The sequence below is a fragment of the Vigna angularis genome, chromosome 11, assembly GCF_016808095.1.
Source record: "Vigna angularis cultivar LongXiaoDou No.4 chromosome 11, ASM1680809v1, whole genome shotgun sequence".
NCBI lineage: Eukaryota > Viridiplantae > Streptophyta > Magnoliopsida > Fabales > Fabaceae > Vigna > Vigna angularis.
This window is the reverse complement of record NC_068980.1, coordinates 24,723,483-24,743,673: the sequence shown is the minus strand read 5'-3', so window position 1 is coordinate 24,743,673 and position 20,191 is coordinate 24,723,483. Positions and strand designations below refer to the sequence as shown.

General features: G+C 36.2%; 2 protein-coding genes across 6 annotated transcripts; one reads left to right on the top strand and one right to left on the bottom strand.

The window, feature by feature from the left end:
- Positions 1–4,690: 4,690 nt before the first annotated feature.
- Positions 4,691–10,092, top strand: LOC108332356 (kinesin-like protein KIN-14Q). 3 transcript variants are annotated; one of them, XM_017567580.2, is made up of 18 exons: positions 4,691–4,834; positions 5,014–5,132; positions 5,300–5,377; positions 5,473–5,574; positions 5,717–6,049; positions 6,184–6,245; positions 6,335–6,545; positions 6,638–6,714; positions 6,803–6,902; positions 7,002–7,100; positions 7,185–7,361; positions 7,444–7,729; positions 7,889–8,050; positions 8,151–8,366; positions 8,460–8,497; positions 8,597–8,760; positions 8,852–8,977; positions 9,084–10,092. In XM_017567580.2, the coding sequence occupies exons 2-18, from the start codon at positions 5,030–5,032 to the stop codon at positions 9,903–9,905; spliced, it is 3,156 nt and encodes a 1,051-aa protein (XP_017423069.1). In that variant the 5' UTR covers positions 4,691–4,834; positions 5,014–5,029; the 3' UTR covers positions 9,906–10,092. The 3 variants fall into 3 exon arrangements, with proteins under 3 accessions (XP_017423069.1, XP_017423068.1, XP_017423070.1); XM_017567579.2 differs by having other exon boundaries at positions 5,005–5,132; XM_017567581.2 differs by lacking the exon at positions 4,691–4,834 and having other exon boundaries at positions 4,857–5,132; positions 5,744–6,049.
- Positions 10,093–14,098: 4,006 nt separating this feature from the next.
- On the bottom strand, positions 14,099–19,920 carry LOC108332348 (leucine-rich repeat receptor-like serine/threonine-protein kinase At1g17230). Of its 3 annotated transcripts, XM_017567568.2 has the most exons (4): positions 19,188–19,916; positions 16,059–19,058; positions 15,301–15,690; positions 14,099–14,600 (listed from the first exon to the last, which is right to left on the bottom strand). In XM_017567568.2, the coding sequence occupies exons 2-4, from the start codon at positions 18,994–18,996 to the stop codon at positions 14,581–14,583; spliced, it is 3,348 nt and encodes a 1,115-aa protein (XP_017423057.1). In that variant the 5' UTR covers positions 18,997–19,058; positions 19,188–19,916; the 3' UTR covers positions 14,099–14,580. The 3 variants fall into 3 exon arrangements, with proteins under 3 accessions (XP_017423057.1, XP_052726535.1, XP_052726536.1); XM_052870575.1 differs by having other exon boundaries at positions 16,059–19,916; XM_052870576.1 differs by lacking the exon at positions 14,099–14,600 and having other exon boundaries at positions 15,551–15,942; positions 16,059–19,920.
- Between the last annotated feature and the right edge of the window lie 271 nt (positions 19,921–20,191).

The following is a 20,191-nucleotide window of genomic DNA, read 5'->3' as shown; positions in this document are numbered from 1 at the left end:
TTTCTAATGTTTTCCGATATTTCATCTTTTGTTCAAATGCTATAGTGATTTAGACGCTTTGTTAAGAGCTTTATAACGTTTAACACTTTTTAAGTTTATGCATTAGATGCAATTGAGATATCATATATTCATATATCATATATAATATTTAACGCGTTATACTAATATCCTTGACGATTCATTATGTTAGACTCTTATTGGCTCAACACTGTTTGGATATTAAATATGTAGTTTTAGCGTTAAGTTCAGCATTTACTTAAATGTTTCTATTATATCATACATTATTTGTCAATCATGTTTGACCCATAACAAGGAAGTCTAACCATATTTATGTTATCCTTCACTTCTACTACATATATAATTTCTTATAATACTAAACATAATTATCGTTTAGTACACCTTTCCATAACTTTATTATTTTTCTTGGGTCTTACGCTATCAAAGTACTGATATTTGACCATATATTCAATAACTACACAATAATTACACCCACAAATATCTTTGTTAATATCATTTAACCACTTTAGACTAATAATGACTTGGACATTATTGGGTCACGTTCTTTACTGTATTTGATTAGGACAAATAGGTACACTTATCTTTGTCATACAAACAATTATGTCTTATATAATCTTTTATAAACAAAATTTTTTTGTCTTATAGACGAAGTATTATCGTTGTTTACACTTTGTTGTTTGATAACACAATCAAAATATGAATTGTTGGATGTTTCTCTGTTAACTCCCTTTGATAAATTTGCAAGAAGCTAATTAGCATAAGAATGAATAGTGGTGTTAGAAAGATGAGAAAGGTGGGAGGAGAGGAAGAACAGCCTACCCTTGAGTGCTTGAAGTACTGTAGAAAAGGAAGAAGAGGCCAAGTCTCCAAAATTAGAGATTTGTTCTTCAAGTTGACTCCTTTTATATAAGAGTAATTTTTTTTTAGAAAAGATGAAAGAGACTAAAGACCAAATTGGAGAGAACAATAAATTTTTCCTTCTTTGTCCAAACGTTAACTACTAATGTTATATGTCTCTTCTATTTTTTTTTAAATAGACTTTATCTTTACTTTTTGTTAACTTAATAGCCTCTTAAATTAATAATTAAATTAAGTTAAGTAAATATTATTCTTATTACTTGTTGATTGAGGTATTCAAATGAATTTATTATATTCAATAGTAAAAATGTTGACTTAGTTGACTTTAATTTTTAGGATGAAATCTATCTAGTAAGTAATCTTGTTGAATTTCTCTCTATCTCTGTCTAAATTGACTTTACAATAAATTTTTCTTTGATGGAAACTTAATTTTTACATCCTTATCACTGATCTAAACTTTTATTGTTCTTTAACATATCTTTCTTTTAATTAAATAAATATAATTGTATTTAAACTAAACATTTCCTACCGGACAATTAGATATTTATAAAACAAAACGAAAAATAAAATTCACAACTTTCTTTTGAAAAAGCAAAAAAAATAAGGACTAGTGTCTTTAAAAAGAAAAAAGAAGAAGAATATTTTGGTATAAGAAACAATTTACCGACTATTTTTAAGATTAACATAAGTGCCAAAATTCATATTTTTTTTTAAGAAAACATTTTCTTAAACAAATAATTGATTCTATGAAAACCTATTTTAAACTAATTCTAATTATAATTATAATAATTCTATTTTCTACTTTCTTATTATTTTAAAAAGTTAATATAGATACATACATAAGAATAAAAAAATGATGTAAAAAAGTAACAGAAAACATGTAACATCCCAAAAATACAGTAAAACCATATAATAGAATTAATTACATTAAATGATAAACCAATTCAGTTTTATACTAAACAAGAGTACGGTTTTGGCCGAACGGCCTTACATAGCTTCCTAACTAGAATTGAACCATACAAGAGACAATTCAAGACCGAACGGTTTACAAAACCAACACCGAACGATCATTTAAAACTTAAAGACAAAAGGTGGACGAACGGCCACCTAACCAAAATAAACAACTACAAGCCGAACGTCCTATTGCTCAGTCTTCACCTCGACTTCGACTAAGTTCTCTTCCTCCAAGTATTGCTCTTCCAACGCCTCTTCCAGCAGTGCGTCTCCTTCTGCTCACATCCACATGGATGATCATTGCAAAGACAAGGACGGACGTACAAACGAGACAACACAAGGAAAAACACAGGGTAAGCTTATGTAATTTAATTCAAGTAATAACATACATTTTCATATGCAAGCTCAGTCAAATACATTCCAATAAACAATTTAATCAACACCCTAATACTAGACCGACTGTCCGGACTGTATGAATTCCGTGTAGCTACGACGTTCGTGCACCCGGGTGATGTAGTAACTGGAATTCTCATCAGCTGCCACCCGAGGTTAGTCTGTTCCGTCCAAAGTACTCCTAAGGACTAGGACCTCCTGCCGTTCCTACACATGACGTACCCCCTCTACGTGAGGACGAGTACTCACGGAACATCATGATGAATCGTCAGCCAAGCTTTGTCCACATTCATACTTTACTATAACAATATCATCCAAGAGTCGTTCCTCCCTGGAACGCTCGTTCAACTTCACCTCATTTCATTCATATCCCATTCTCTTATTATTTCATTCATAACATTCTCAATTCCATCTTTCATTATCACTATTCTCAAATTCATCTCATAAACTTTTCATCCTTTATAATCTTTCACTTTAGTGTCATTCTCATAATCATTTCTGGGAACATAAAAATAACGAACGTTCAGCCCTCTTCATAACGAGGACGAACGACAGGAACGAGGCAAAGGAACTCCCTCGTCCTAGAACAGAATACTACCGAAAGGGTTACTGAAATCTTTTAGAAAGGAATCAAGTACACATATGCAACATGTGACGACCGTCTTCTACAACCTGAATCAGTTAAATGAACTAACTCTCGTGAACTCCAATCAAAACTCAAAGAATATAAATAGAACTAGGGACTCTTAGTCCGAGACAATAAGGTGGACCTATTTGGACGTCAAAGGACCAAACTTAGAATAATTCATATACAGAGATCTCATGTCAGTAAATGACCGAACAAGGAAAAGAAGGTTCTTCTGAATTTGGACGAACGCTACTATTCATCAAGATAAATTATATAATGAAACGAGTACGAGCGCTTGGTGTAAGACCGAACACTACTCAGTACGAGCGCTAGGTGTAAGACCGAGCACTACTTAAAATTTAGAATAATAGATTTATAAATAAGATATCATAGGAATGGTATTTAGAAACAACTACCTATACAATTACACACATATATATATAGGTACCAAATTTAGGTTTTCTACTGGATACGCAGATGCAACTACGCTTGACCGATCGTTCAAGCACAACATTTCGTTAAGGAGGTACTCGTCCTCATATGGAATTCTTTCCAAATGAAAGAATCCCATATCAACTAGGTTCAACAGGAAAACCGAACGGTCGATGACCATCCAGTAACGAACGTATTTTATAATAGTATAATCTCATATAAAGAATCATTTATTTCAAATCAGTTTTCTCAACTTATACCTTCATAACTTCAGACTTTATAAAATTTCTATCAAGATCAACCTTCATATCTCATACTTCACATATCATACAAGTTTCATATATTTCATACATCATAACCTAACTCAGCCATATTTCATTTCAACTCATCAAGTAAACGAACATTCCATTAATCAAACCATAATAATCATCATGCATCAACATCATCCAATCAACGAACGTCAAACAGTTCTACAGCATACAATTCAAATTAAATTAAATAAGCTTCCCTTACCTGGATACGTGATTGAACGTCCTAAGGGTAGGTTTTTGGTTCGTCCGACTACAATCTTTCTACTCTCAACGATCAACACTTCACCAAACTAATACCGAACATACAAAGAACCAAAAATAACTTAGACTATATCCCTGCATGCAACCAGAACTTGGTTTGCATGTAACTAAAGAACGAACGACTGAGGGGAAGGAACTTACCAGTTTCAGAATTCGAAGTTGTTCGGTTCAAATTGAAGCCTGGGACGCCGGGAGTGCTTCTACGGTCTCTGAACGATGATCGGAGAAGAGGAAAGGTTAGTTACAGTAGAGAGAAGGGAAGTTTGCTAGAGAGAAGAAGGAGAAATGGAAAGTCAGAGTTTGGAAAGGAGAAGGTGCATGCAGAAGAGAGTGGGTACGAGTTTTCAGAAAATCACTTTTGTTTTCCCCCGTCCAAACGGACGTCCGCTCTCCTGCTGACACCTGCTTTCCACTATCTGATTTTCGAAACTTCGCTGGTTGACACCTGGCGTCCGCGCAGAGGGTTTCTAAGTGCATTTTTAATGAATCTGACGGAGGGTTTCAGTTTACGTTTCCGAGATCTGACATAAAGGTTTTTGGATGTACATTTTACAGGATCTGACAGTTTTTGGGTGTACATTTTACAGGTCTGACAAAACACAAAAATCAATATTAATATTTGATTTAAACACAAGTTATCTCAAATTATTAATTCGAAATTTAATTTTAAACTGAATAATGTTTTGAACAGAGATGAAAATAATTTATTTTTGACTAAAAGTCATTCCATCTCATGTCAACAAAAAGACACATTAACAAATTATCATCATCATCACCAAAGTAAAAAAAAAAAGTACTTAACGAGTCCCATGTTCCAATAACATTGCTGTATTTCAAAGAATCCAAAGTTACTATCCAAAGTAGAAAGCAGAAACTCCACCAAGAATCCAAAATCCACGTTTTGTAACTGATTTCTGTAAATTCTGTCCCGCTTGCACCATTTCAAATTTGAAACCCCAACGGTCGAATTTTCGTTAAGGTAAGTTCCATCTTCACACACACACTTTCCTTCTAACCAAATCAAAATTTTCTATTTCAGAAAAAAGCTTCCACTTTTTTTATCATCAATCATCGTTATCATAACCCTTCTTTTCATTTATTCTGCGACTTATTTTTATCGTAATTATATTATTCTTGCTGAATTCAAAGTTCAAACAGTTTGGTCATTCTAACAATGGAGGATACTAATCAATGGCGTCGCTATGACCATGACCCACTTCTTCTCACCGACGTTTCTTTGCAACAAGAATCCTCTTCTTATACTCGCTGTTCCAATTGTAAGAAAGTACCCTTCAACTTTTCTCATTCATTTTCTTTCTTCCTTTCTCTCTCTTGTATAAGCAACCAAAAAAGTGATTCCAACTCCCAAGTTTTGAATTTGATGATCTCCTCGTTCACCCTTTTGGTTTGCTTGTGACTTTTTGTCTTCTTTTTGACGTGACAGCTCTTTCGCAAACATCACTGAGCTCTCGGAGTTTGGCTATGGAGGATGTGCCCGTGTGTGGTGACAGTGCCAGTATCGGTTAGGGCACTGAACTGAGATCAAAATATGAAATATTTTTGTTCTAATGGTGAATCTTTACTGGTCTTGGATGAACCCTATTTTTGTGATTTTAGGAGGGTTGGGAATTGCTGCTGCAGGATTTTCTCGGGAAAATGGAGGTTTGGAAGGGAACAGCATGAAGTTCGATGACTCAATTGTGAAAGATGTGTTTGATGGTAATGGGCTTGGAATTTTCTAGCACAATTCAAGCTTTTTTCACTTTTTGTTTTGTTTTTTCTTTAATTTTAAAATTTTGTGTTGACTGAGGACTAATATTGTTAAACTATGTTAGAATGTGATGGGCTAATATTGTTTCAGGAAGATCTATTTTGGGGTATTCTCTAGCATCCCCAGATTTGGTTATTTGTGGTGGCTCACAGGATATTGCTGGAATTAGCTGTTGTGATTCCCCTGAGTTTTTGAAGAACCAATATTACAAGAATGTGGAGTCATCTGTGGAGCTTTCTCTAGAGTATGGAATCAAGGGGTCTCAAGTTGAAGTTGACAATGGCCCTAAGATGCCAACTGTTAAATTCTCCAACCTCTGTCAAACTTTTGAGCAAGGGGAAGAGCTTCTGAGCCCCGAAGCCTCCTTTGAACTTCTTCCACCCCTTCTAACCAAGGATGAGGCACCCCATGATTCCCCTCCAAGTAAGTTCAAATCTTTTTATCTCTAATTGTGAATAAATGTTTTGAAATTTGAACATGGTTGGGCATTTTACGCTGCTGCTGGTTATAGTTCAAACTCCTGGTTGTTGTTTAACTAAATTTTGCTACAAACTCAGGAGATGCTGAGATGACAGAAGATAATGGAGTGTCCGAGGAGGCAGAATTGGAGTTCTCAGAAGTATGCTTCTGTGTGAATAGTGGTCGATTTTTGTTTTGAGCAAGAGAAATGAGAGTGATAATGTGCCCTAAACAATGATGTTTTTGTAGGATGCCGATGATATTGGGGTAGAAGAGAAACTTAAAAGGCTGAAAAGAGACTTTGAGTGTCAGAGAAAGGAGCTGGCAGAAACAAGGAGGGAGTTAGGGGAGGTCAAGAAGGAGAATCAACAGAAGAGTAAAGAGTGTCAAGAAGCTTGGAACTCCTTGAAAGAGCTTCAGAATGAGCTAATGCGCAAGTCCATGCACGTAGGATCTTTGGGTATTTCCCTTTCTCTCTTTCTGTAGTTATATATTATATAACTAAAAGCATAAGGTTTTGTTGATGTAATTAACCAATATTTTGCTATGCAGCATTTGCCATTGAGGGACAAGTGAAAGAGAAAAGTAGGTGGTTTTCGTCACTGAGAGATTTAACAAGGAAATTGAAGGTACTGATATGCTAACTAAATTGAGTGACCAAACAAATTGAAAAGGTTAAGGATATATTTAAATGCGTTAAACAATTTCATTCTACAGATTTTGAAAATGGAACACATGAAGCTATTAGAAGAAGCTGAGGAAAGCAAAAACTATCAAGCAGATATGAAAGAAATGGGGCATATTATCAGGTCCAAAAGTAAGTAGATGTTGCTGCAATACGGCTTTCAATCTTGTACACGCTACAGTTTGCGGTTTTTCATTTGTGCATGATCTAATTCCTAATTATATGTTATAGTAAATGAGCAACTGGAGTCCCTTGAAGATCTCAAGTCCAAATATGCCGAAGGGGTTAAGGAACGGAAAGAGCTTTACAACAAGGTTTTGGAGTTGAGAGGTAAGCTGTGCAGATATTGTTTTGCTAGAGTTTGTTGGATAAAAATAATATGTAGAATGATTCACTCACTATTCTTCTTCACAGGAAACATAAGGGTCTTTTGCCGTTGTAGGCCTCTCAATGCTGAAGAGATAGCCGCAGGAGCAACCATGGCCTTAGATTTTGAATCTGCGAAAGATGGTGAGCTAACTGTAATGTCAAATGGAGCTCCTAAAAAGACTTTCAAGTTCGATGCTGTCTTTGATCCCCAAGCTGAACAAGGTAACTCTTGGTTAAAGCCGTGAATTTTTAGTATTGTTGGAGATTCATTTTGACTCATTTGTATTGTTTTCTTTTATTATAGCTGATATTTTTGAAGACACAGCTCCGTTTGCGACATCAGTTTTAGATGGATTCAACGTATGCATTTTTGCATATGGACAGACTGGAACAGGAAAAACTTTCACAATGGAGGGCAGTGAAGAGGCTCGAGGTGTAAACTTTAGGACTCTCGAAAAAATGTTCGACATAATCAAGGAGAGACAGAAGTTTTATTGTTATGATATTTCAGTAAGTGTCTTAGAAGTGTACAATGAGCAAATAAGAGATTTGCTGGTTGCAGGAAATCATCAAGGATCAGCTGCAAAAAGGTAGACTACTAACCAATTGCCTAATTTTCTTGCTATTTTTAACCTAATAGTACTTTCAAAAACATCGACAAGGAAATTAAGGGAAACTTAGTTTGGGTTATTCTGTAAGCTTTTCAGAATAGTTTTTGGCGTAGTTCACCAAAATATGGTTAATTGTAGACTTGAAATAAGGCAAGCTAGTGAAGGAATACATCACATTCCAGGGTTGGTTGAGGCACGTGTGAACAATATGACTGAAGTCTGGGAAGTCCTACAAACTGGAAGCAATGCAAGGGCAATAAGCTCAACCAATTCCAATGAGCATAGCAGTCGATCACACTGGTCAGCTTCAGCTCTTTTTAATTACATTCCTAATCCTTATTTAAATATTATGGTGTTAGAGAAACACTACTTAATGGTGAGATGTTCTTTCTGTATACAGCATTCACTGTGTTATGGTTAAGGGAGAGAATTTGTTGAATGGGGAATGCACGAGAAGCAAGCTATGGTTGGTGGATCTAGCGGGCAGTGAACGAGTGGCAAAGACAGAAGTTCATGGTGATAGATTGAAGGAGACACAGAATATTAACAGGTCTCTGTCTGCACTTGGTGATGTCATATCAGCTCTTGCAACGAAAAGTTCACACATCCCATTCAGGTCATGGAAATACAAATATTGGCCCATCTTGCAGCTTTGAAATTTTGTTTCTATTGGTTGGTACTGAAGTTTTTAACGATCTTCATGATGCAGGAACTCTAAGCTTACACACTTGTTGCAAGACTCATTAGGTACTTATCTATACATCTTATAGAATCTCCATGCCTAGTTTCTGTCCTCCGCATGTAAACAAATATTATAAATTTTGATGAAAAATTTTGTTTTTGTAGGAGGAGATTCAAAAGCACTCATGTTTGTACAGATCAGTCCTAATGAAAACGATTTAAGTGAGACAATTTGCTCTCTTAATTTTGCTAGTAGAGTAAGAGGAATAGAATTGGGCCCTGCAAGAAAGCATTTGGACACTGTTGAGCTTTTGCGACACAAACAAATTGTATGGTTGATGGAATACTGTTGTATTCATAAAGTAAGTATTAACATTTCTCTGCTTAATTGATATCTTTCTTTTTACTCATCTTTTTTAGGCTGATAAAGTTAAACAAGAGATAAAGATGAAGGATATGCAAATCAAGAAGATGGAGGAAACAATCCATGGATTAGAGTCCAAGATGAAGGAAAGGGATATCAGAAACAAAAATCTGCAAGAGAAGGTATCATATCAAAGCGCAAATTTAAAAAATTTATGCTTATACGTAGTCTTCCTTTATATGGCTTCTACTTCACTTGTGAGTATCTCATCATTGTATCATGTGAAAGGTCAAGGAACTGGAATCACAGCTTCTGATTGAAAGAAAGTTGGCACGTCAACATGTAGACTCAAAGATAGCTGAGCAGCACCAAATGAAACATCAAGAAGAGCAAAATAATGCACTTATGAGATCAGCACTCGCAAATCGACCTCTAGGAAGTCTCAAGAATTTCAATGATTCAGTGAGTGGTGGATGGTGCAAAGACCAACAAATTAATTCTGCTAAACCACTCACAGAAAACAACCTCATTAAACCTTTTATGCCCTTTGCTACGATGGAGAGCTCCATCAAGTGCATTGACCATGCTGAGAAAGAAAACAATCCTGACATGGCTGAAAAAGCCTTACTGCCAAAGAGGCCTGGAAGAGCTTCTTCCATCTGCATGATGGCACCACGTGTTCCTTCAGCTATTGTTTCAAGGAGAAACTCTCTGATTCCACTCCCAAGTATTCCTAGCTTAACACAGTTCCAATCTCCACTGTTACCAAATTTAACAAACCAAGTTGACCAGAAAGATGTCATTGGGGAAGTAGAAACAAACTGTGTTCCTGCACAGACTCATTGTGAGAGTCCCAAAGAAGTTAGAATTGGCGCTAAGAGGATAGGTAGCATACTAAGAAGAAGCCTTCATAAGAAAATCCAAGTGAAGTCTCCACTTCATCAGCACATGAGGAAGGTTGGTGTAAATGTTGGGATGGAGAAAGTTAGAGTTTCCATTGGAAGTAGGGGTAGATTGGCACCAAGGGGGCAAGTAGGTTGTAGAAAAGGAGGAACTAGAGATATTCAACAAAAGAACAGTCAAAAGGAAAAGGAAAGGGGGTGGATCTGAAAGTTGTATTGATTTAGATTTTTTATTTTCTTTTATTCTTTTGTGATGTGTGGATAGATGAAGTTGATTTCTTGTGTCACCTTTTAAGGAACATGGAAAATGAATATGTATCTTTGTGAAAAAGTTTTCTCAGCTATTGATTATTAGATGGAAGCATCAATCTACAAAAATTCTAGTTGAGTCTTTACATGATTATCTTGATTTATAAGTAGCATTTGACTACGGCGGTTTAAGGCCAATATGGTTATAGAAATATTTGACTATGGATGTTTAAGAACGATAGAGAGATAATATTGACTATGGATGTTTAAGAATAATAAAGTTTTCATAGTAAGAAATGTATCATATGAATTAATTTATTAATACATAATTAACACAACAAAAAATTATCTTGATTGTAAGATATAATTGCTAAAGCTTGTATAAATATGGGATACAGTTATATTTTACATATAATTTTAACTTTGATATTATAATTCTTTTGTTCTTACATAATATAATTTTTTCTATTTAATATATCATAACCGTATTAAATTTTTTGAAAACTTTCAAATCTCTCATTGTGTCAGAATCCTTTTAAAACCCACTGAAAACTCATTCGTGTGGACGCCAGGTGTAAGCGATCGGAGTGTTTGAAGATCAGAAAGTGGAAGACAGGTGTGTGATGCAGATTGGACGAACGGTTTTGACGGTAGGAGTAAAAACTGAAACTTTCAAGTTTTCGTGCCACTTCTCTACATGCACCATCCATCTTCAACCTTATGAAATCTCCTCCTTCTCTCTACATCTCCTTCATCTTCTCTCTAAGAAATTCTCACCTTTTCTTCCTCTGATCACCATTCAGGCACCGTTTCTACTCCTCTGGTGTCAAGGGCTTCCGTTTGAGTCGATCGGTTTTGGGTTCTGAGTTGGTAAGTTCTCTCTTCCCTCAGCCGTGTGGTTTTTCTTGAACATGCAAACCAAGTTTCTGGGTGCATGGGTTTCTTTTCACATTCTGAACGATGTTTTGTTTTGGTATTTGGGTAGTTTCTTAAATCGTGAACCGTAGTCTTCAAAGGAATCTGGTGGTGAGCCTTTATTTGCAGAACCGTGAGCGTTCGGCTAGCTTAGAGGTAAGGGAAGCTTATATAATTTGATTTTATTCTCGTTCTTGAATGCTGGTATGCTTGTTTGATTGTGGATGAAATATAAAGTATGATTGTTACTATGTTTTGGCTGTATGAATGTATGAAGATAAATGCTGAGGAATGCATTAATAAGAGTACGAATTCTAAGTCTGTATTTCTATGTGAAAATTGATGTTCGTCACTGAATGGTCTTTGACCGTTCGGTTTTCTTGTGGACTCGGTTGGAACTGGATTCGTTCATTTGGATGGAATTCCAGTTGAGGACCGAGCATCTTCGTTTAGTACTATTTATATATATGCATTCAACCAAGGATATTCGTTCCTTGGTATTCTGTTATAAACTTAAGTATATCTATATGTATTTGTATATATATATATATATATATATATATATATATATATATATATATATATATATATATTTATTGTTCGTCTTGAACACTACTTAAACAATATCTTATAATTATCAAGCTTTTATTCTATAGTACTAAGTAGTGCTCGGTCTTACACCACGTACTCGTACTAAGTAGTGCTCGGTTTTACACCAAGTACTCGTACTAAGTGGTGTTCGGTCTTAAACCAAGCGCTCGACCTTGATTCAGTAATATGATTTTAAAATGAGAGCATTCGGCCAAACTCAATAGCGTTCGATCTATACAGTGCTCGGTCTTTAACTAGCACTCGTTATCCTTGATGTTAAACTCATAAATAAGCTAAGTATTTATAGCGTTCGGTTTCTTCATATGATTCCTTCAAATACTATCCATTGATATCTTACAGTGTTTGTCTCCATTGGTTTCGACCTAGAGTCTTAGTACTCAGCCTAGGCCTTACAGTGTTCGGTCTAAACGCTCATGAGTCAGTTCATTAAATTGGCTCACTTTGTAAATAACATTTGATTCTATTAGTCTTGAGAAATATTATTATAATCGGTCTCTTCCCAACCCCGACAGTAACTCTCTCGGTTTTGATCTGTTTTGGAATTAGAGATCTCTCGGTCTCACTCCAAGCGTTCTGTCTTGTTCGGGGTTGAAGATTTACGTTCGGTATTTAGTATCCTAAGGGATCTTCGTTCAAATCGAGGTTTAATAATGAAAGATGATGGAATATGATATGGATGAAATGACGTTGATTAGGAAAGAGTATTCCGGGGAGGAATATTTCATGAAAGGATATTGGAATTTGGTAAAGTATGAATGTGGGCATGCTAAGCTGGCGGTTCATCCTGATATTCCGTGATTACTCGTTCTCACGTAGAGAAGGGTAAGTCATGTGTGGGAATGGCAGGAGGTCCTAGTCCTTATGGTTAATTTGGACAGATAGGACTAACCTCGGGTGGCAGCTGTTGAGGGTATCCCAGTTACTACATCACCCGGGTGCACGAACGTCGTAGCTATAGAGAATTCATACAGTCCGGACAGTCAGAGTCTAGTATTAGGCTTTGCATGTATAAGTGAATGAACTATCTCGTTTATTTGAATTGTGTGAAATCTATGTTGATACTTGAATTGAATTACATAAGCTTACCCTATTTTTTCTGTCTTGTCCGTTTTATACGTTCGGTCGTTTGTCCTGTTGCAATGATCATCCGTGTGGATGTAAGCAGAAGGAGATGAGTTGCTGGAAGAAGCGCTAGTAGAAGAAAATCTGGTCGAGGTGGAAGTTAAGACCGAACAATAGAAGTGTTCGGTCAGCTGTTGGTTTTCTTGGTATTACCGTTCGTACCTCTCTTGGCTACTTCTTTTGTAGGACCGTTCGGTATAGGTCTTTTGTAAACCGTTCGGCCTTTTTGTAGCTAGTGTGTAGTCTTAACTTCCCTTTATATTGTAAGGCCGTTCGACCGTATCTATACTGAATCTCTTTGGAAAGACTGAATTGTAATATTATTAGATGTGATTATTCTATTGTATGGTTTTACACTGTATTTTTGGGATGTTACACATTGGAATTTGTCAGGTTAACTGGAGGTGAAAGAAGTTTGATGTCGATATAAAAACTATTATGCTCTAACAAACTATCATGTTTTTAGATGGAGTTTATCACAAATAAAGGACTTAAACACCTTCATATTGTAAATAAATATACAATTAAGTTGCTAAGGTAACATTTCTAAAAGTTAATTAACTTCCTCCAACGCCTCAAATGAAAGATAAGAATAAATATCCTTCCTAAAAGAACTCTTATTATTAGTGTTGAGGAGGAGCCATATCTACCCTAAATACCTATGTTTTTTATGATGAACAAAAAAATGCTTTATGATTTCTTTCACAACAAATGACATAATTGATTTATTCTTATTGTGTTTGTGCTTGAGACAACAATTGATTTATCCTTATTGTGTTTGTGCTTGAGACTTGATATATGCATTCATTGTTTGTAAATGAATCATGAGTTTAAACAGATTGAACATTACATCTCTAGTTGAAATAATCGATTAAGCAAAGTATATAATATGTTAGATTTTTTCATATATCATGATAAGCAAATATGATATGCTTAAAATCATAGTGTTAATTAATATAATTGGACAAATAAATAAATTAAGAATACAAATTATTCAATATTATTGAACATTCTTAATATTTAAAAAGATTAAATTGTTAATCTACCTAAAAAAAATAATAAACAATTATAATAATAAAAAGTGATGGAAAAACAATAAAATATTATTATTGATGAGTTACCAATCAATTCACCTTCAATCCGTTTGAAATCTATTTAAGTCACATTAATTGAGTCAAATTCAGTTTCATCCTATATTTTTTTTTTTTCAAATACAATCTAGTATGGATCCGTGATAAGCCGGGGTGAAGGATCATTTTAAAGTCATTTTATCTCCATCTCTTATCACATATAATCCAAAATAAAGTGGACAATAATTACAATGATGCACCATTGGTTTTATTTTTCATCTTTTCTTTTACCACCCTCAAAACCCGAGTAAGTTTTGGAGTTATCTTTTTCCTCATAAATATACACAAATTTTAAATTTAACTTGTACGAAGAGAGTAAGATAGACATCAAATTTCCACGTCCATTTGAAACTTGAAATAAGAAAACCCATACTTTCTACAAAGAAATATACATGTGACATTAAACAGCTTTAATGCTGCAAATTAAAATCTCTACAATTACAAGCCTCGTGGGAAAATAAGAAGGCGTATCAGAACTTTACAGCTTACATTTAGCCAAATTGTGTAAAACAATAAACAAAGATGGTCATCACTAGTATTCAAAGCAGAATGAACCTACTTTTGGACGATCTGTGTTCAAACTCATTATCATAGACATCAAATAATGGATGCCTGATTGAGAAGAGTGAGGTTTGTTATATTAATAGAATGGTCATACATCTGAAGGTATAACAAATTAGAGTAGCTTTACACCGTTGGGTTAATGCACTTCATTTGCTTCTCTCAAATTGATTGTGACATTATCTTAGGTTAAGCTACTTATTCAGTTGAGCCAAGGAACCTTTTTGTCCGAGACTCAAGCATGTAGAAATGAAGCTGTACCAAAAACATGCTCTCTATAAATGAGTTTATAACTTACGACTTAGCACCATAATCTGCACAAACCATGACAACAAGCCAATTAGTTTTCCAAAATATCAGTACATTGATCAAGACAAGAACTTTGGAATAAACTAGATATTTTGAGAATGTATGCAAATGGAACCAGAGAAAAATAATGTAATAACTTGGAGGACTGTTACTGGCTTTCTTCTTTGCGAACTCTTGTTTATGCCTGTATACACCGTGCAGTATTAACTTAGATGAATGATATCTATCAATGAAATAATTTAACCTTCATTACTCAATAGTGTTGGGTCTATCAAGGAAGAGGTTCACCGGGGAGATACAAACACTAATGAGATCTGAGCCCGAACCATATAAGGGATTGATACCATTCTCTATCCAAAACCTTAAGACAATGGATTAACAGGTCTTTCACCTTTATTTTCTATAATGCTCTACTATTTCATTTCTATTAAATGTGAGACTTAGACTCACACTTGGATTCCCAACAAATAGTTAAATGTGAAGTGGCACATTGCAAACAGGACAGTAATAGCATAGAAAACTGAGAAACAGTCTATGAGGAAACTGAATTCAAAACAATGCCTTTGAATATAAACATGAATAGGTTACCACCTACAGATTCCAAAATGCATTAGGTGAATTGATCCTTTATTTGTAAACCCAAGCCATAATATTTTCAGGCATTAGCCGAAACAAATATGATTATGAACATTCAAGTTTTCTAACCTTTGGAAGAAATGGCATCATCCTCATCCAATGGAGACTCTGATGTAGGAGAGGTTGGTGAGTTGCTGACATATTCCCTGGCATCAATCAACATTGCAATGACCTCTCTCATAGTAGGCCTATTAAGTGGAGACGTGCTGGTACAAAACAGGGCAATTTTGAGAACAAGAGACATTTCTTCAACTGTCTTTGGAGCACTAAGATTCAATCTCTTGTCAAATAATTCAGATGTTGGTACTGATGCTTGAATTGCTCTTCTCACACAGGTGACTAGGTCACCACCTTGTTCCAAAGGTTGAACAGGTGACCTCCCAGTAACTAGTTCAAGCAAAACTACCCCAAAGCTATAGATGTCACACTTCTCAGTCACCTTCATCGTGTAAGCGTATTCTGAAAAAAGTAATTAAGCTACCATATGAAACAGAAGGATTACAATGAGTGTTACTGCTGATGAAAATAGAACAAACCCTTTTTCATACACAGCCAAGACTCAACAATTTATCTGTTGTGCCAAAATTTGGTAAAAGTATGACCTGTTTAGCTCACCATAATATCAACTCATAATAATTTGCATCAAACATTTTCATGTCTTTATGTGGCCTGCATTTTGATAATTTTTTTCCCTCCAAAGCATTGTCACATCTGACTAAAACCAGTATCGTAAAGTAAATCACAACAAAAGATTAAAATGTCACTCAATTACTTTGACAGGTAAAACTGCTGTAATTACTGCACCTATGTAATGAACATTTTCTTACCTGGGGCAATGTAGCCATAGGAACCAGCCACAGCAGACATGGATTTTGAGAAAGAAAAATCAATCAACTTTGCCAAGCCAAAGTCTCCAACGTGAGCCTGAAACACCTCATCAAGTAATATGTTGTTAGACTTTATGTCACGGTGAATAATTTGAGGTTTGCAGTCATAATGAAGATAGCATAAGCCTTCTGCTGCTCCAAGAGCAATTTTATATCGACTACTCCAATCCAGTGCACAAGTGATTGCACTTGAATGAAGTTGTTCACCAAGGCTTCCATTTTCCATGTATTCATATAGGAGAAGATTAGAATCCTCATGGTAGCAAAATCCATACAGCTTCACAATGTTCCTGTGCCTGATCTTACCAAGAGTTGAAATCTCGGCAAGGAAGCTTCGGTCAACATTATTTGCTCCTTCTCCTCGCGAATTCAGCCTTTTAACAGCAATCACTTCACCATCACTCATAATAGCCTTGTACACAGTGCCACAAGCTCCTCTTCCTAGAACTGCATTTTCTGAAAAGTTGCCAGTGGCTTCCAAGAGATCCTGGTATGTAAACCCTTCTTTAGGAAAGTAGTAGTTATCCAAGACATGAGTGTTAGTTTGCCCTTCAAGTGAGACAAAAGCATCATGGCCACGGTGCCTCATAGCCAAACATATCCACACTATGAAAATAAGAGAAACTAGTCCTACAACCCCGGAAACAATGCTCACTATTTTTTCCCTCGAGGAACCATTTCTGATCCAGCTTTGTTTTGCAGCATGAGAGGAAGCTATTGATGGATGGCAATGACTGGTACCGACACGGCACAAACCGTTGTTCCCAGCGAAGTTCGTGAAATCCATCTTTCTAAATGTAGTGGTGTCTGGAACAGTTCCTACTAGCTTGTTGTTAGATACATTGCACACTACAAGACTGAGAAGGTCACCAATTGATGTTGGAATCTCACCAATAAGTTGATTGTCATTGAGATAAAGTGACTCTAGCATTTGTAAGTTCCCAAGACTATCAGGAATTGACCCAGAAAGTTTGTTGTGGCTCAGGTTAAGAGCAATCTGAAGGGCCGCAAGTCTTCCCAAATGAATAGAAATGCTTCCTGAAAATTGGTTGCCACCTAGTTCCAGGTCTGTGAGCCGAATAAGATTCCCCAAAGAGCCTGGTATTTCTCCTGAGAGGACGTTATCAGAAACTTTTAAGAGCTCCAAGTTCACCAGGCTTCCAATTTCATTTGGAAGCATACCAGTGAAGTGGTTCCTGCTAAGATCAAGCCTCTGCATTCTAACACAGTTTCCCAAATCTTGAGGAATGCTTCCACTGAAACGGTTAGAGGAAACATTGAATGTGACAAGTTGTTTCAAACTTCCAATCTCAGGCGGTAGATAGCCTTCAAAGTAGTTAGCTGACAAGAGAAGCCTCTCTAGATTCCTGAGTTGACCTATCCCGGTGTTTATCATCCCAGAAAATCGATTCTGATAGAGTTCAAGTGCAGTGAGATTGTGAAGTTCATACAGTTCAACAGGCAGGCTTCCTGTCAGCTGGTTGTCCCCCAGCATAAGCTGCACAAGAGATTTGCACGTTTTAAGGCTATAAGGAATATTTCCAAATAACCTATTTGACCCAAGGCTCAGGAATTGTAGCTTCTGATATCCACAAAGATGAAGAGGTATCATACCAAAAAGGTTGTTTGCAGATATATCAAGAATAGTAAGGTTCCTAATAGCTCCAAGCCGAGGAGGAATCACACCTTCAAGTTGATTGTCAAATAGCTGCAAATCTTCCATATGTGTAAGGTTTTCAAATTCAAGTGGAATTGTACCAGTCAAGTTATTTAGTGACAGGTCTAAATTTCTTAGCACCCTTAACTGACCGAGCTCCCTTGGAATATGACCCTGCAGGTTGTTTTCAAACAGATGAAGCAAGCTAAGATTAGAGATTAGGCCCAGCTCCTTGGGAATGATCCCAATCAAATGATTTTCAGATAGGTCTATCTCAATAGCATTTGTGCAGTTTCCTAGCTCAGATGGAATTGTTCCGTTCAGCATGTTGGTGTACATGTACAACCTCTTCAACTGGGACAGCTTTCCCAGTTCCCTGGGGACACCACCAGTTAGTAAATTTTGGTGCAAAGCAAGCAATTCCAAGCTACTAATGTTTCCAATCTCAGGAGGAATCTCTCCAGAGAAAGAATTTTGCCACAGAAGTATAGTAGTGAGGTTCTGAAGCTTTTGAAGCTCCCTTGGAATAGAACCATCTAGCTGATTCTGTGCCAACCCCAATATCTCCAAGCTCTCACATTCACTGATTTCAGTAGGTATTGGTCCTGAGAGGGCATTCAGACCGGCCCTTATAACTCTAAGCTGCTTCAACTTTCTTATTGAAGAGGGAATTCTCCCAGTTAAATTATTGCTATAGATGACTAGCTCCTCAAGTGACACCAAATTCCCAAGCTCCTCCAGCACTTCATCATACATATAGTTTTCACACAGATAGAGCTTTTTAAGTGTTGTGACTTTCCAAAGAGGGGCCAGAAGGGGTCCGTGAAGCCTATTTGTGCAAAGGTCCAAAACCTCCAAACTACCACAGTCAACAAAACCATCAGGAATGGGGCCAGAGATGAAATTTTTTGACAAATTCAACTCGAGCAGCTTTGGAAGATTGCAGATGGTGGGAGCCAAAGTACCAGATAGATTAAGCTGGTAAAGTTTTACACAAGTTACCACTGAACCCGTGCAATATACACCAGTCCAATTGCAAGGAGTCAAATCAGACGAGTTCCAGTTGTAGAGATTGTTGTTTGGGTCATGAAGGGAAGCTTTGAACATCAAGAGACTTGACCCCTCTTGATTAACCGAATTCACAAGTACAATGCCAACGCAAAACAACATCATCACATAAACCCCATTGAGGAAGTGAAAACTATAGTCCACTGCCATCATTTCTCTCAAACAAACCAAAAAAGCATGAGGGGTTGGCTTGATTTTGCCAGGAAGAACAACAGCTGAAATGATTGTGCAAACAAAAGAGAGAATAAGGAAAAAGGTTTCACAAAAGCACGTGTGAACACGGGACAATCGAGAGGTTCAAGACAAAGCAGAAGAAGACAGAAGAAAAACAAAAACAAGAGTACCGTGTTGTTAAAGGAAGAGAATGCTTGGCGGTGAGAGAGGAAGCAAGTGAATGAAGCAGAAACCAATTGAGAAATTATTTACAACCCATTTGGTTACAAAGAAAAATAAATAGACCCACCAAAGCAATCAATACAAAACACTAGGATAAGAGAGAAAAAGACAGAGAGACAACATAACACAACACATAACATTGATTGATGAGGGCATGAAAGTGGAGGTGAACCGTGACTTGAGGATGGTCGAAGTAATGGGTCAACGCTACGTTGTTATTGTTGTGTTGAAGGAACTTTACAGCGAAGTGGCATGAACTAGTTGTCTTTGTGGTTGTTGCTGTACGTGTTCAACCTCTGGTGTGTGTGTGTGTGTGTTAATTGTTCTTGCTTCTTTGTTCTTGGTTGGTATTCTGGCAATCCACCACCTTATGCTGTGGACTCCATGCACTGTGACTATCATTCAACTTTGAAAGATTGAGTTGACTGGTTAACTATAAACGGTGCGGATTGAGAGGGACGTGACATGTAGATTCCTGAGGATCACGATCCCCGCCATTGTTGCTGGGCCTGCCAATTTGCCAAAATACTCAAAAACAAAGAAAACAAAAGGAAAATTTTGTGGGAAGTTTTCCTCTGCTTCATGTGTTGAGTCAGGAGAGTAATGATTTCACGCATGGACTTCCATGGAGTCAGTGCCATAGTGCCTAATCACAGTTCAATTTCCAACCTATCTTTCTTCCTTTCACTGTTCACTCAAACAACTCTTTTCTCTCTTTTCAAAAATTGTATTCTCTTATCCTTATTTGAACACACTTTTAGTTTTATTACAAGGCTAATGATTTTTCTACACTCCTAATTTTTTACATTTTGATATTATTTTTTTATACTTTTTATTTTCTAAAAAATATAAAAATTTATATTTTTATAATCATTTTATCTTGTATTATGTATTAAATAAATGTAAAAATATGTCATAATATCATTATTCTTATTATAATTACATGCTAAAC

What these genes read in the sequence shown, in the direction of transcription:
- LOC108332356 (XM_017567580.2), top strand. Translation starts at nt 5,030, where the DNA reads ATGGAGGATACTAATCAATGGCGTCGCTATGACCATGACCCACTTCTT. An exon ending in CATGCACGTAGGATCTTTGG is followed by an intron (nt 6,546 to 6,637) that starts GTATTTCCCTTT and finishes TTTGCTATGCAG; the next exon opens with CATTTGCCATTGAGGGACAA. An exon ending in ACAAAAATCTGCAAGAGAAG is followed by an intron (nt 8,978 to 9,083) that starts GTATCATATCAA and finishes ATCATGTGAAAG; the next exon opens with GTCAAGGAACTGGAATCACA.
- LOC108332348 (XM_052870575.1), bottom strand. Translation starts at nt 18,996, where the DNA reads ATGATGGCAGTGGACTATAGTTTTCACTTCCTCAATGGGGTTTATGTG. An exon ending in CTATGGCTACATTGCCCCAG is followed by an intron (nt 15,691 to 16,058) that starts GTAAGAAAATGT and finishes TACTTTTTTCAG; the next exon opens with AATACGCTTACACGATGAAG. An exon ending in TGATGCCATTTCTTCCAAAG is followed by an intron (nt 14,601 to 15,300) that starts GTTAGAAAACTT and finishes TGGTTTGTGCAG; the next exon opens with ATTATGGTGCTAAGTCGTAA.